General features: G+C 43.5%; 1 protein-coding gene across 1 annotated transcript in view; it reads left to right on the top strand.

The window, feature by feature from the left end:
• The window catches only part of LOC127657109 (gamma-aminobutyric acid receptor subunit rho-2-like), a 50,270-nt gene that overhangs the window by 14,984 nt on the left and 20,310 nt on the right, over positions 1-14,976 (top strand). Inside the window, exons 3-6 of the mRNA XM_052145760.1 lie at positions 9,236-9,303; positions 10,726-10,949; positions 13,922-14,004; positions 14,102-14,242. Coding sequence (XP_052001720.1) covers positions 9,236-9,303; positions 10,726-10,949; positions 13,922-14,004; positions 14,102-14,242 — 516 coding nt within the window. The remainder of the gene's footprint in view (positions 1-9,235; positions 9,304-10,725; positions 10,950-13,921; positions 14,005-14,101; positions 14,243-14,976) is intronic.

Genomic DNA, 14,976 nt, shown 5'->3' with positions numbered 1-14,976 from the left:
CGATTGACCATCGGGAGCGTTGACATTCCGAAAGGCATAACCAAGTATTCAAAGTGCCCCCTGTGGGTGTTAAAAGCCATCTTCCACTCATCCCCCTTCCCAATCCGGACAATTTGATAAGCGTTGTGTAAGTCAAAATTTATAAAGATGGACGCTTACTGGAAGAGTTCGAAGGCTGTCAGACTATCAGTGGTAAAGGATATCATGTCATTCATCCACCCAATAAGCTATACAGGGTCTAAGCAAGCCATCCTTCTTCTCCACGAATTAGAACCCCGCCCCTGCTGGCGAAGAGGAAGGGTGAATGAGACCGGCTGCCAGAGAATCACTGATATAACTGTTCATGGCCTCCTTCGCCGAGCCGAGAGCGAATACAGCCATCCCTGAGGTGGCGAAGTGCCAGGAAGCAGTTCAGTCGCACAGTCATATGAGTAATGAGGAGGAAGGGTCATGGCGTGGGACCAGCTGAACACCACCCTCAACGCTTTACTCAACGCTACTTCGGATAAGTCCACTAGTTCATCCTGCACTGAAAAACAAGACTGGACAAGGGAAAAAGCAGAGTTAAGACAGTGCGACAAACAATAAGGACACCAAGCAAGAACAGTGTTGGTTGACCAATCTACTGTATATGTGGGTTGTGCGTTACCAACCAAGGATGCCCCAACCGATGGAGATTGGATATGGTAGAAGGACAACTGCTCTGTGTGATTCCCAGAGACGAAGGTTACTGGCTTTGTGGATTGAGTGATGACAGACAGCGGCATGCCACTTAGGGTGCCAACTGGACCATAAGAATTCAACACTTAGAAGCCAATTTAAAATCCATAAAGTACCCTTCAGCTCCAGAATCAACCAATGCGGAAACCATGTGACAGGCAGATCCATACTGCAGCCGGGCAAGGTGAATTGTCCGAAGTCGAGGGGTTTTGTCCAAAGGTGTTGCTCTCGCTAGTAACCCCTATCCTACCGACGAGCAATGTATTTTACCAGACAGGAACCAGAAAGATGATCAGAAGCAGCACAGTAAAAACAGTCCATTAATGAGATGTCACTGTTTCTGCCTGCATGAGATTTGAGTTCTAGCATAGGCTCAGTGTTGGGCCGTGATACTGGTGAGTTGGCTGGAAAGGCAGAACGGGTACAAGGATCAGCTGCCAGGGTAGGTGGAAAGTGGCGTCGATGGTGACTACGGCGTAGGGTCAGGTGTTGATCGACCAAGTCACCGAAACACAGCGGCAAATCCAAAGAATAAATCTCTTCCAGAATGTCATCTGAAATAAAATGCAGAAATCGATCCCACATAGTGTGGTCATTCCACTCACAAGAAGCAGCTAGGATGCGAAATTCAATCACATAATCTGATACTCGTCAATCTCCTTGAGACAGTCCAGACAGAACCCTTGCCACCTCCCGACCTTGAGCTGAGCGATCAAACACTCGGCGGAGCTTCGTGGTAAAGGCATCCTTTCCGGTGAGAAGCACAGAAACACAGGCCACCTTCATCGTATTCAAAGCGAAAGTGGAGGGCTGTAATGTGAAGAATAGGGAACATTGCAAAAGGAATGCGGTGCAGGATTTAGCCTCACCTGAATATGGGGCTGGAGGGGGAATGTGGGCTTGAAAGCATCCAGGAGCCAGAGGAACTGCTGGAGCCAGTAAGGAAGCTTCCTGAGATCGGCCAGCATCAAGAGAGTAGCAGTCGTAGCTGCTGAACAAAGTAGGTGTGCTCGGCGAGCTATGAAGCCATCATCTCTAAAGCCCAGTTCGAGGCAGTGATTTGATCCTGCTGACGTCCCAGAGAGACTTCTTGCTGAAAGAAGGCATAGCGATTCCTCTGCTGGGTCCATACTTAGCTAGATTGTTCTGTAATGAATGATAGTGAGAAAAACAAAAGACCAGCTGACACACAGCAATACTGGAAGGGAACCACACACCCGACACACGGGCAACCAGCAGATACATGAGACAGGATCAAATAAGTAGAGAGAGTGAGGTTAGTACTCAACATCAAACAACAATCTAGCAAAGATACTGGGAACACAACAGGCTTAAGAAGGGAGTGAATTAGGGGAGAACAGGTGTTGCTCGGCATGCTAATCAGTGGCATGATCAGCTTTCCCCCGGGAACAATCAGTGTTCCCATGGAAACGCCAATCCTGCATGCAGGCTGCATGCTATTCCATGACTGTAGACAAATTTGGGAGTATTAAATGTTTTATTTACAGCCATGTGATAATAAAGACATTTTTAATGTAATAAGAATGCCATGGTTTCACAATTAAATGGCTTATTTAATTTTCTCTAAATATTTAAATGGGACAGGATAAAGTATTAGAATTAAAATTACACACTTCAACTTTAAAAGTAAAAACCTAGAGCATCCAAGCACAAAAGCCAACTACTCTGAATCAATATTTCTTTATGACTTGAAGTGGTGGCTACACTGAGAAATTAAGCAGTTTAACGACTCGGTTACTAACGTAACCTCGGTTCCCTGAGAGGAGGGAACAAGTAGCTTACGCTATGGGAAAACTCCGTATCTCGAGAAATATTGAAGTTTTTATGTAAAACGCATTGCAGCTGCACAGCAGACAGCAATGAGCGAGGCAGCTCGGTCATTGGCTGTGCTGCAGCAACTTGCTCGAACCAATGACAGGCCGACCAATGGGCGCGCGCTTCGCGCTCGCGCGCTCAGAGCCCGCCAAGATGGGCGTGGCTTAGGGCTATATATTAGGCGCCCCGTCATGAGGGTTCTTTAGGTTCAATCGACTGAAGCGAACTGACCAAGCACTAGCACAGCAGCTTACGCAATACTCGTTTCCTCCTCTCAGGGAACCGAGGTTACGTTAGTAACCGAGTCGTTCCCTATCGAGAGGTCTCTCCTATTGCGTAAGTAGCTTACGCTATGGGAACACCATGCAAAACGCTGTGCGTGCTGACTTCGCTCTATAAAGCCAGAGGCAGATGCCTGAGCCTTAAAGCAAAGTGATTATTCCACGAGCCGGCCAACGGCGAGCTACATAATGGGATAGTATAGAGCCCTTCCAAGGTGGTCCATGGTGGGGCTCATAGTACAAACACAAGCACATATCTTATGTACTGAGTTTTCTATGTACTGATATGCATAAAAAATCCTTTAAGTCAGTCAGAGATGGACCTATAAGGGAGGAGATAATGCTCAGCATATACATACTCCAGTCCATTCTATAGAATGATAGAATGTTGGAATGCAATGAGGGGACCTGTAGGTTATAAAACCTGATAAATGTCGAAGGTGAGGCCCAGCCTGCCGCACGACAAATATCTTCAATGGGTATCCCACTCGACCACGCCCACGAGGAGGCCATGCTCCTCGTGAGAGTGAGCTCTGACGCCTAAGGGGCATTGAAGGCCCTTGGCTTCATAAGCCAGCGCTATAGCATCCACTATCCAGCCGATATTCTTTGCTTTGAAACTGCGAGACCTTTAGTGCGGCCGCCAAAGCATCACGAATAATTGTTCCGTCTGTCTGAACAGGGCAGAACGTTCCAAATATACTCTGAGCGCCCTGACCAGGCAGAGTAAATTAGCGTCGCTTTCGTCTGCTGGGGACGATAGCGCTGCTAGAGATATCACCTGTACTCTGAAGGGTGTGGAGAGCACTTTAGGAATATACCCGTGCTTTGGCCTAAGGACAACTCTGCAGTCATTAGGTCCAAATTCCAGGCAAGCAGCACTTGATGACAGCATGTGCAGGTCGCCCACTCTCTTGACTGAGGCGAGCGCCAGCAAGAGCGCAGTTTTTAGCGAGAGCTGTTTAAGGTGCACGGTTCGGAGAGGTTCGAACGGGGCACTCTTGAGTGCATCCAGGACCGTGGCCAGGTCCCAGATCGGCACCGAGGGGGGGGGCGAGGAGGGTTCATCCTTCTAGCGCCTCTTAGGAAACGAATGATTAGGTCGTTTTTCCCTAATGAACGTCCTTTATCAGGATTGTGTGACGCCGCTATGGCAGCCACATAGACTTTGAGCGTGGAGGGTGTGCTGCCCGCCTCCAGCAGCTCTTGCAAAAAAGGCGAGTACACTTGGTATCTCGCACGATTTGGGGTTCAAGCTCTTGGTATCACACCAGTCACTGAACACTTTCCACTTTTGGGCATATAAGCGCCTCGTAGAGGCGCTCAGCGCCTCAGTGATGGTTCTCAAAACTCCACTGGGGAGGTTCTCGGGAACCCGTTGAGGGGCCATGCATGGAGGGCCCACAGATCGGGGCGGGGATGAAGAATCATCCCGTTGGCCTGCCTGAGGAGGTCTAGCCTCAATGGAATCGGCCATGGGGCAGATTGCATCATCTGCATCAGTTCTGGAAACCACGTCTGGGTGGCGTGAGGTAGCATCGCGATCGGGGGAAAAGCATACAAGGGGCGGCTCGGCCAGACTTGGGCGAGCGCATCCGTGCTCTTTGAGAAGAAAAGGGGGCAGTGCGCATTTTCCCTGGAGGCGAAGAGGTCGACCTCTGCCTCGCCAAAGGTTTGCCATAACCACTGAACCGTCAGGGGGTGGAGAGACCATTCTCCTGGGAGAACCTTGTCTCTGGACAGCATGTCCGCTCCCTTGTTCAGGGCGCCTGGCACATGCGCTGCTCTCAGCAAGCGCAGGTGGTGCTGTGACCATAAGATGAGCTCCCTGGCCATAGAGTGCAGGGAGCTCGACCTGAGTCCACCCTGGCGATTTATATACGAAACTACCGTCATGTTGTCCGTTCGGACCAGGACGTGTTCGTTTTTCAGGTACGGAAGCAGGGCTCTGAGAGTCAAGGCGACTGCTTTCATTTCCAGACAGTTTATATGTAGGCGCTTTTCCGGGTTTGACCAAAAGCTGGAGACAGGCCTGCCCTCGTAAAGGGCCCCTCATCCTATTTTGGAGGCATCTGTCGTGATCATTTTTCTCCACGTATTTACGCCCAGACTCACGCCGGTTTGATACCAGTTGACGGCTTTCCAGGGCGTCAGGGCTTTTATACAGCCGTGATTCGCTCTGATCAAAAAGTGGCCCGAGCGCCACGCGTGAGTGGGGACACGGCTCTTGAGCCAGTGCTGGAGAGGACGCATGTGCAACAATCCTAGCTGGAGTACAGCTGATGCCGAGGCCATGAGACCGAGCATTCTTTGAAATCGTTTGACGGGGGCGCGCGTGTCCGTTCTGAATGATGTTGCAAGGCGTAGAATAGAGAGCGCGCGCTCTGATGAGAGGCGCGCCGTCATCTGTACTGAGTCTAGCACTATTCCCAGAAAAGAGATATTCTGGCTGGGGGATAGCACGCTCTTTGCAAAATTGATTCTCAGACCCAGGCATTCTAGATGGCTGATAATCCAAGATCTGTGCGTCGTTAACTGACCCTCTGATTGTGCTATGATTAGCCAATCGTCGAGGTAATTCAGTATTCGCACTCCCGCTGTCTCAGGGGAAAGTGCCACGTCCATACATTTCGTGAATGTAGGGGGCCAATGATAGGCGAATGGTAGTACTGTGTACTGGTATGACTGTCCCTCGAAAGCAAATCTCAGAAAAGGCCTGTGATGAGGCACTATCGAATGTGAAAGTAAGCGTCTTTCAAATCCACTGATAGAAACCAATCCCGGGCTGAACTTGCGCGAGGATATGTTTGGTTGTTAACATTCTGAATGAGCGAATCATTAAAGCTTTGTTCAGATGTCTGAGATCTAGGATGGGGCGGAGGCCACCGTCCTTTCAGGACGAAAATAGCGGCTGTAAAACCGCCTGCTCATAGAGGAGGAACAGTTTCTATAGCGCCCTTCTCTATCAGTTTGAGCACCTCGGTGCGTAGAACATGTGACACATCTTTCCTCACTTTCGTCTCGACCACCGCTGAAAAGCGGGGTGGTCTGCGAGCGAATTGAAGTGAGTAACCGTGTTTTATTATGTTCAAAACCCATTTCGGCATGTCGGGGATTTTTTTTTTTTTGTTTGTTTGTTTTTTTTTCCCAGGCTTTTGCTCGCACAGATATGGGCTGAATGCTGGCTGGGGGCGTGTCGCAGTGACGTATGGGCCCCACCGGCAAATTGCCTTGTGCTAACACTGAGTTTACAGCTCTCAGAGGCGCAGGTGCGCGCTGAGCAGCCGTGTTGAGTGCCGAGTGCAGGGGTGCGTGTGAGAGTACAGGCACGCGCACTATCTCCGAAATGCTTGCAGCATGAGTCGGAGAAATGCTTGAAACTGTATGGACAGAGTTTTCGGGTGGGGGTGCATACATCGTAATAGGCACGCTCGCCACATTCATAAAGCTTCCCGCTCTTAGTGGGGAGTCTCTTGGCTCGCGCATCACATCTGTGATGTTTGCGGCATGAGACAGAGAACTGTTTGAAACTGTATGGGCAGCGCTTATGGGTGGGGGTGCATATACTGTAGTAGGCACGCGCCACTTTCATAAAGTCTTCGCTTCATGGCGGGGTTTTTGGCTATGCATACAGTGTTTGTGTGTAGGGGTGCATGCATGGCAGCAGGCACGCGCGCTACTTTTATAGTATTTCCCGCTTTTACTGGGGAAGTGTTTATAACTGTGGGAACAGTGCTTTTGTGTAGTGGTGCATACATGACAATAGGCACACGATCTACATTTATGGAGCGTCCAGCTGAGCTGGGGAAGTATTCGGCACTGTTTGGACAGTATTGATATGTGGGAATGCGCACTTTAGTGTGGACCCGTGACCCCTTAGTGACACAGGCAGAAAATGTGCTAACACTGAGCTTACAGCTCTCAGAGGCGCGGGCGCACGCTGAGCAGCTGTGTTGAGTGCTGAGTGCAGGGGTGCGTGTGAAATCACAGGCACGCGCGCTATCTACGTAATGCTCGCAGCATGAGCTGGAGAAATGTTTGAAAACTGTATAGACAGTGTTTACGGGTGGGGGTGCATACATTGTAATAGGCACACGCGCCACTTTCATAAAGCTTCCCGCTCTTAGCGGGGAGTTTCTTGGCTCGCGCGTCGCATCTGTGATGCTCGTGGCATGAGCTAGAGAACTGTCTGGAACTGTATGGGCAGTGCTTATGGGTGGGGGTGCATATACTGCAGTAGGCACGCGCGCCACTTTCATAAAGCCTCCCGCTCGCGGCGGGGTTTTTGGCCATGCATACAGTGTTTGTGTGTAGGGGTGCATGCATCACAGCAGGCACGCTCGCTACCTTTATAGTATTTCCGCTTTTACTGGGGAAGTGTGTATAACTGTGGGAACAGTGCTTGTGTGTAGTGGTGCATACATGACAATAGGCACACGATCTACATTTATGGGGCGTCCAGCTCGAGCTGGGGAAGTATTTGGCACTGTTTGGACAGTATTGATATGTGGGAATCGCGACTTTAGTGTGGACACGTGACCCCTTAGTGACACAGGCAGAAAATGTGATTTCTGTGGGTTGCCGTTAAAACGGCGTTTGATTGCAGGTGAGCGAGTTCTGTGACTGGCCCATTGACTGCTGTACAGACATTTCCAGCCACCTGTAAGGGGACTGGGTAATGTTTTACACGTTTTGGAGACGGGAGGCGCCGCCCTGGCTCGCTGCTGCTGCTGAGGCGGTCTCTGGTGGCTCTGTGACGAGCTGGAGCGCTTGGGCAGGAAGTGACGCATAGCCTGCGAATCCTTCCAAGCTTAAGTGAAGCGTTCAGTGAACTCTCTTACCATTTTAGACAGGATGCGGATGATCTCTGAGTCCATGCTGGTGCCCGTGCTCGTGTCCGCTAATGTCGACGGCGCGGGGTCGAAGGCCGAGCCCGGCCAGTCGTCGGATGCAGCGTCAATGGAAAGGCTGTCATCCTTTTCACCGTCGTCCCCTGACGCGCCGAACGAGACGAGACCCACCGCTCTGTTGGAGGGGTGCTGGTCCGCCTGCGTTGAAATGGACTGGCGGCGGGGAGTTCTCGGGTAGTGGTGAAGCACGCGGGGACTGGCCCGGCGTGACACTGAAGAGCGCGAAGCGCGCGCCCATTGGTCGCGCAATCAGAGTCGCCCCGTCATTGGTTCGAGGAAGTTGCTGCAGCACAGCCAATGACCGAGCTGCCACGCTGATTGCTGTCTGATGTGCAGCTGCAATGTGTTTTACATAAAGACTTCAATATTTCTCGAGAAACGGAGTTTTCCCATAGCGTAAACTACTTACGCAATAGGAGAGACCTCTCGATAGGGAACTCAAGGTCATCCTTATGGTTTCAGACCCCCAACTGGTAGCAAGGGGTTGATTAGTGTGGATAAATCGATTTTACCTAGGAGCTGTGTCCTTATTTTTGCCGATTCATGTGATATGAAAACCCTTGATTGCACATGACAGGGAAATTGAATGGATGGTTCCAGTGGCTGCTGCATGTGAATACTTATACAGATTATTATCTGGATTACATAAGCGAATTTTGAAAAGTCATCTCTGTGGTTTGCATCAACAGGACTCTGCATCAAATGTATTCTATATTAAGTAATGCTTGCGCTTTTCATGAAGGTTTTTGCATAAGCGGCATGTTTTAAGTGATATGTAATGGCAAGTTTCAGTCGTGTCAGAATCATTTTGAGCATCAAAGTTTAATCCACCATTTACCATCTCCAGTAATCTCGTCAGATTACTAAGAGTACAGTGGCAGTGGAACACGCTGGAAATCTCATTTTGAAACTGTCCGACGTCCTTGCATCATCTGTGTCCATATGTACAGTACAAGCCATCCCCTACCAATTAACCTGAGTGTCTTACCTTCTGAGTGACAGATACCCCTATTACTCTAATCCTGATAAAGAGCAAGGGTTTATATTGGCTACACAAAATAAGTGGAGCTCCATGTAGGGAATCAAAGCTGGAGTTGTGGTTGAATGCTCCGTAAGCAAGGCCTGTCCTATGAGAGCTAGTGCTCCTTACAATCCGTCTGATGTCAAAGCAGCTGCTAAGCCCTTTGTGAACAGATCAGGCAGAAAGAAAAAAGGAAACAGATTCCGATCTATGTGTGAGGATGTATTTAATGATGCTAATAGAAGTCTTAGTAAACATGGTGCTAATTAAGACTGGAATGAAGCTGTCAAACTCCAATAAACAATGAGTATTATGAAAAATTCATTTGTGACGTGCAAAGGAGGCCATAAAGCAGTATGATGGATAAAAAATGGGACATTTGTATTTTAATTCATATACTGATAAACAGAGTTGTATATTTTGTATAAATGGGTCAAATTTTGTTTGTTTGTTTGTTTGTTTTTCAGGCCCTGCTATTCCAGTGGGAGTTGATGTACAAGTGGAAAGCTTGGACAGGATTTCAGAAGTAGATATGGTAAGTCTACCTAAGCAGTTCCTGCTCACATGTACTGTTCAATTTACATTTCTAATGTTAAAAAAATAATAATACATACATACATACATACATACATACATACATACATATATCCTCCTTCTGTATCGAGTTCCTGATATTCTTGATTGACTCTCATGAAAACATATCCAGCAGAACATAATTTATTCTTTTTTTCTTGTGAAAATAAGGTGAAATATACCTGGACATGTTCTTGACAGGTTTCGTAAGATTCACCATCACTTATAATTACTGGCTTTATTGCAGTTACTGTGTCCCACCAGGGTATTCTCAAAAAAGAGATGCTGTGTCTCTGATGGGAGAAACTTTGATCATGAATCATCTTTTTACTTTTGCTGTAACGGTATATGGCACCCATTCTGTCGCTATGTTCTTATGTTTTGGATTTCCCTCTTGTTAGAAGCCTTTGTGTGATGTAACAAAGAAACTGTGATGCTATTGTTGACCATATATAATTACTGGCGGCTTCAAATGTTTATGGTTACATAATCAAAAGACAGAATGGAGGAGGGATTGTCTGCTAGAGTGATTTAGAGAGGCATAGCCGTAATATGGATGATCGAGTGTTGCAGTCAGTCTTTGCATTTAAAACAAACTACAAGAAAAAACATGGAAGATATCTGACAATATGTATCAAAAAATCTCTCATAACCTTTCAAGAACATATTGGGGTCATATTTCACGGCAAAATCAAAGGAAAGAAAGAAGAAATAATATTTTCATAAAGATATAAATATCCTTTAGCCTACTTTTAGGACCATTCATATTTGTTTTGCATTTTGACATTATTTTCATGACAATTAAGCACATAACGCCCCCCACACACACACACACACACACACACACACACATTCTCATTATCATAATGCAACAAATATATTTTCATTACTATAGTGCATGAAAACAATGATATATTATTTTATTTAAGTATTTATAGATCATGGTAGTTTCAGTAAACTGTACTGTTTTACACTAATGAGAATTAAGCTCAGAGACCGGGTTAGAGAACAGGTAATGAAAAGGAAATGGTTCATTGACAATAATAGAAATTATAAAAACAGTCAAAAGTTAAATGACGCCATATGATATAGAGAAAAAAAATGTCCTGAAAATAATGTCACAGTTTAAAATATCCTAATGGTTCTAAACTATGCTTTATTTTTTTATTTATTATTATTAATAAAAAAAATATTTTGTATTGAAACATTTTTTGGAGGACCTTGTCTTGGTCCTAATATATACATGTGTCAAAAAGCATGGTACAGTTTCCTGTACATAATCTGGATTAGCAGAATGGATCATTAGATAAATATTTGGCTGATATATGAAATTATTATTAGACTGTAAATGAGCTTTCAAATAATTTCTTCTCCAACTTTTTAGGACTTCACTATGACATTATATCTGAGACACTACTGGAAGGATGAGCGCTTGTCCTTCGCCAGCACCACAAATAAAAGCATGACTTTCGACGGCCGTTTGGTGAAGAAGATCTGGGTACCTGATGTGTTCTTCGTCCACTCTAAGAGATCTTTTATTCATGACACCACCACAGAAAATATCATGCTGAGAGTGTTCCCTGATGGACACGTTCTCTACAGCCTGAGGTAACAAAAACAACAACAAAAGTGAAAAAGCAGATTCCCAACACTAAAGTTTCTGAATTTTGAGTGAGGCATCATAATTCCAATTATATGCAAGTTATTTATATATGTATAGAGATTAAATGTATAAATTGATGCACTTATAAATATTTATTATCCCTTTCATATTTTTGTTTACAGTGTGGGAATTTTTTTATATATTTTTTCAGTTATTTAGCAGTTACTACAATTCACTCCTGCTTGTGGTTTCATTTTAAATAAAATATGATTTTACAAAAGCACGTGCTGGGTTTAGGCATTTGCATATTTCTGCGGTGTTAAAATTAGAACTGTGCTTCTGGCCTGTGATGTTTTTGCCATGTCTTTTTTGTTGTGAGTTAAAAATTAGGCCAAGCTACCTGCGTGCAGGCTATAATCAAGGGCTAGCACAGAGTTCAAAGTCAAATTTCAGACAATGTTCTAGCTCCAGGGAAAGTGTCATTATTGATGGGACTGGCCCAGATTATTTCCATTGCCAACAAATGATGGACACATATGAATGTGCGGTTGATCTACTACAGAGAACATGGGAAATAAATATGGAGGGTAAATGAGATGAGCCTACTGTAATTAGTGGTTTGATAAATGCCATTCTGGACAAGCATTACTTTATTTACATTTCATTTACAATCTAATTAAGATACAGTGCGCAAATCGCTTTATAGAAAATAAATATATATATAGAATATTCACAAAATATTTGTGATGATTTCACTGGAGATATACAGTTAGCAACATTGTGAATACAGCAATAAGTTTAATTAGTGTTGCAACAACTAATCAATAAAATTAATAATAATCAATAATGAAAATAATCAACAACTATTTAATTATCGATTAGTTGGATATGTTTTTTGTGCATTTAGAAACTTTGGCAGTTTTGTCAATTTACAGTTGTGAAAAATGTGTTTCCATGATAAAACTTGTTTTAAAAATGGTGGAGACATTTTAAAGCAGAAAAAACACAACCCAAGTTGGTCAGCGCATGGGAGCACTTATGTTAAACACTTCAAAGAAGATCATAAGCATACAGTCTAATATGGGCCAGTTGCCAAGGTGAGCTGACAGAGTGCCTGTGCTGGTTAATGCATTTGAGAGTTGTTTCTCTCCAGCGCATAAATTGCATTTTAATGTCAGCTACTATAATGTATAAATGTTAAGAATTCACAATTATGCATGTATTTCCATTTTGCGAAACGGTTTGCCTTTGCCACAAGTGAGTCTCTGTTAAACTTCACTGGGCAAGCGAGTAGAATGTATGTATTTGTGTAAATCAATCGCAACAGAGTAAGGGTACACAATAATTTTGATTAAACTGTGCCCTACCTTTTTATAAACATTGGTTTTGGTCATCAAATTTTGTTTAAAATGTGAAATATATGAATATGACATATAATGAAAGAAATAATCTTTTTGATGGAAAGGAACTGTAAAGAATCCCACATTTATAGAATAAAGACATTATAACATTCTACTTCTTACCAGTTAACACTTTGTTTTCATTTATGATTGTGTGGTTTAGGTTATCCTGTTGCTTTTGTATAAACTATATGCAAGTTATACTGTAAACATTTTTTATACTTTTTTTATACACAATATATAGCATACAATTATTTATGCTTTTAAAATAAATAAATTTCATTAAAATACAGGGATTTTTTTCTTCAATTAATCGCTGAAATAATCAAAGATTAATCTATTAATAGAATAATTGTTAGTTGTTACCCAAATTTTAATGCACTTTTTATTTGGCCATTAAGTTTCCTAAAAGAATGTCACACTAGTTTTTCGATACTTGCTTGCAAGTATAAGAACAATGTTATAGTTTGTTGGTCAGATGTTTATAGTTTGATAGAACAGTCAGCGCCTATGGCATACTCTTCATTAGCAAAAATGGCATTAGTGTTTGCAAGTCTAAACCATTTCAGTCAGTGAATCAGTTCACACTGTCAGTATTTTCATGCATTAAAATATTTTATTAAAAAATATGTACCTAAATGTTTTTCTTTAGTACTATAGGCTATTTTGGTTATATAAGTGCTTAAATGAAACGTGCCTTGATTATTTTTAACTATAGCCTTTTTTACTTGCATTATTTTGAATCTAGTTGGCTAAATTGGTTGTTTAAATGAATGGTGGTTCCTCTGAGTGAAAAACAATCACTGTTTTAATATATTTTTTGACTGAATGCATAAATATTGACATATACACTCACTGCGCACTTTATTTTGAACACCTGTACACATATTCATGCCATTATCTAATCAGCCAGTCGTGTAGCAGCAGTGCAGTGCATAAAATCAATCAGATACGGGTCAGGAGCTTCAGTTAATGTTCATATCAACCATCAGAATGAGAAAAAAAATTATCTCTGTGATTTCGACCGTGGTATGATTGTTGGTGCCAGACGGGCTGGTTTGAGTATTTCTGTAACTGCTGATCTCTTGGGTTTTCACGCACAACAGTCTTTAGAGTTTACTCAGAATGGTGCCAAAAACACATCCAGTTAGCGACAGTTCTGCAGGAAGGAAATGCCTTGTTGATGCCTGGTTCGAGCTGATATAAAGTCTACAGTAACTCAGATAACCACTCTGAACAATTGTAGTGGATAGAATAGCATCTCAGAATGCACAACATGTCGAACCTTGAGGCAGATGGGATACAACAGCAGAAGATCACATCGGGCACTTTATTAGGGCCATAGTGTTCCTAATAAAGTGCTCAGTGAGTGTATTTATTGAATTAACTCAAAAGCTATATTTTCCAGCCCTAATCATTCTAGGCAGCTCAGAATACTTCCCCTCACTTTGAAAATTCCTTGGCTTTGGTTTTAAAAACAAAAGTGAATAGGGAAGTGTTTGTGAGGATTATGATGTAAAATAAAATCTGAGAGTTTCTAGATTCTAATCAGCATTGTACGTGGCTCTTGTGTCCAGGGTGACGGTAACAGCAGCCTGCAACATGGACTTCAGTCGTTTTCCACTGGATTCACAGAGCTGCTCTTTGGAATTGGAGAGCTGTAAGTGGATCACTAATTTGTGTTATTTTTAGTGCAGCACATGTTCAATCCACTCTACCAGGTTAATATTTTTCTGAATGGGATCCCTCTTTTCTAGATGCCTACACGGATGAGGATCTGATGCTGTACTGGAAAAGTGGGGATGAGTCTTTGAGTATAGATGAAAAAATCTCCCTCTCTCAGTTCCTCATACAGAAGTTTCATACTACCTCTCGGCTGGCTTTCTACAGCAGCACAGGTAATAGGGGGACTGTGACCATCTGGTTAAAGGGATAGTTAACCCAAAAATGAACATTATGTAATTTACTCACAAATGTTGTTTCAAGCCTGTATGCCACTCAAAAGAAGATAGTATGCACAGATGTTATCCTCAGTCACCATCCACTTTCATTGTTTGGAAAAAGGATGCAATAAAGCGGAATGGTGACTGGTAACACTCTGCCTAACTTCTCTATTTTTCCATGGAAGAAAGGAAGTCATATTGGTTTGGAACCACATGAGGGTGAGTAAAATGATGGCCAAATTTAACATTTAAGTGAACTATCCAGTTCTATTAGAATTATTACCAATTTCTTTTACTATTTACTATTACCCTTCTGGGTCCCACTTTATATTAGCTGCCCTTAACTATGTACTAACATTAAAATACAGTACATCCAGTGTAATACAGTGTACATGAGTGTACATGTTTTTCTCCAAAATTCTCACAAGATTCTCATTTCTTGCTACTGAGGTTAAAGTACAGGTAGGTTTAGGGGTAGGGTTAGGGTTAAGGGGAAGGGTTGGGGTAGGGTTAGGTTTAGGATTAGGGGTAATGATAACAGTGTAACTGCAGATGTAATTAAATGTAGGTACTTTAAAGGTAAGTACAATGCAACAACCTGTATGTGCATAATAAGTATATTGTACATAGTAGTTAAAGACACAAAATATAAATTGGGTCCCAATTCTGTTTGGTGATGCTATAATTTT

Source organism: Xyrauchen texanus, chromosome 16 (assembly GCF_025860055.1).
Source record: "Xyrauchen texanus isolate HMW12.3.18 chromosome 16, RBS_HiC_50CHRs, whole genome shotgun sequence".
In the NCBI taxonomy this organism is placed as follows: domain Eukaryota; kingdom Metazoa; phylum Chordata; class Actinopteri; order Cypriniformes; family Catostomidae; genus Xyrauchen; species Xyrauchen texanus.
The sequence above is the reverse complement of the archived record's forward strand: the minus strand, read 5'-3'. Positions and strand labels throughout refer to the sequence as shown.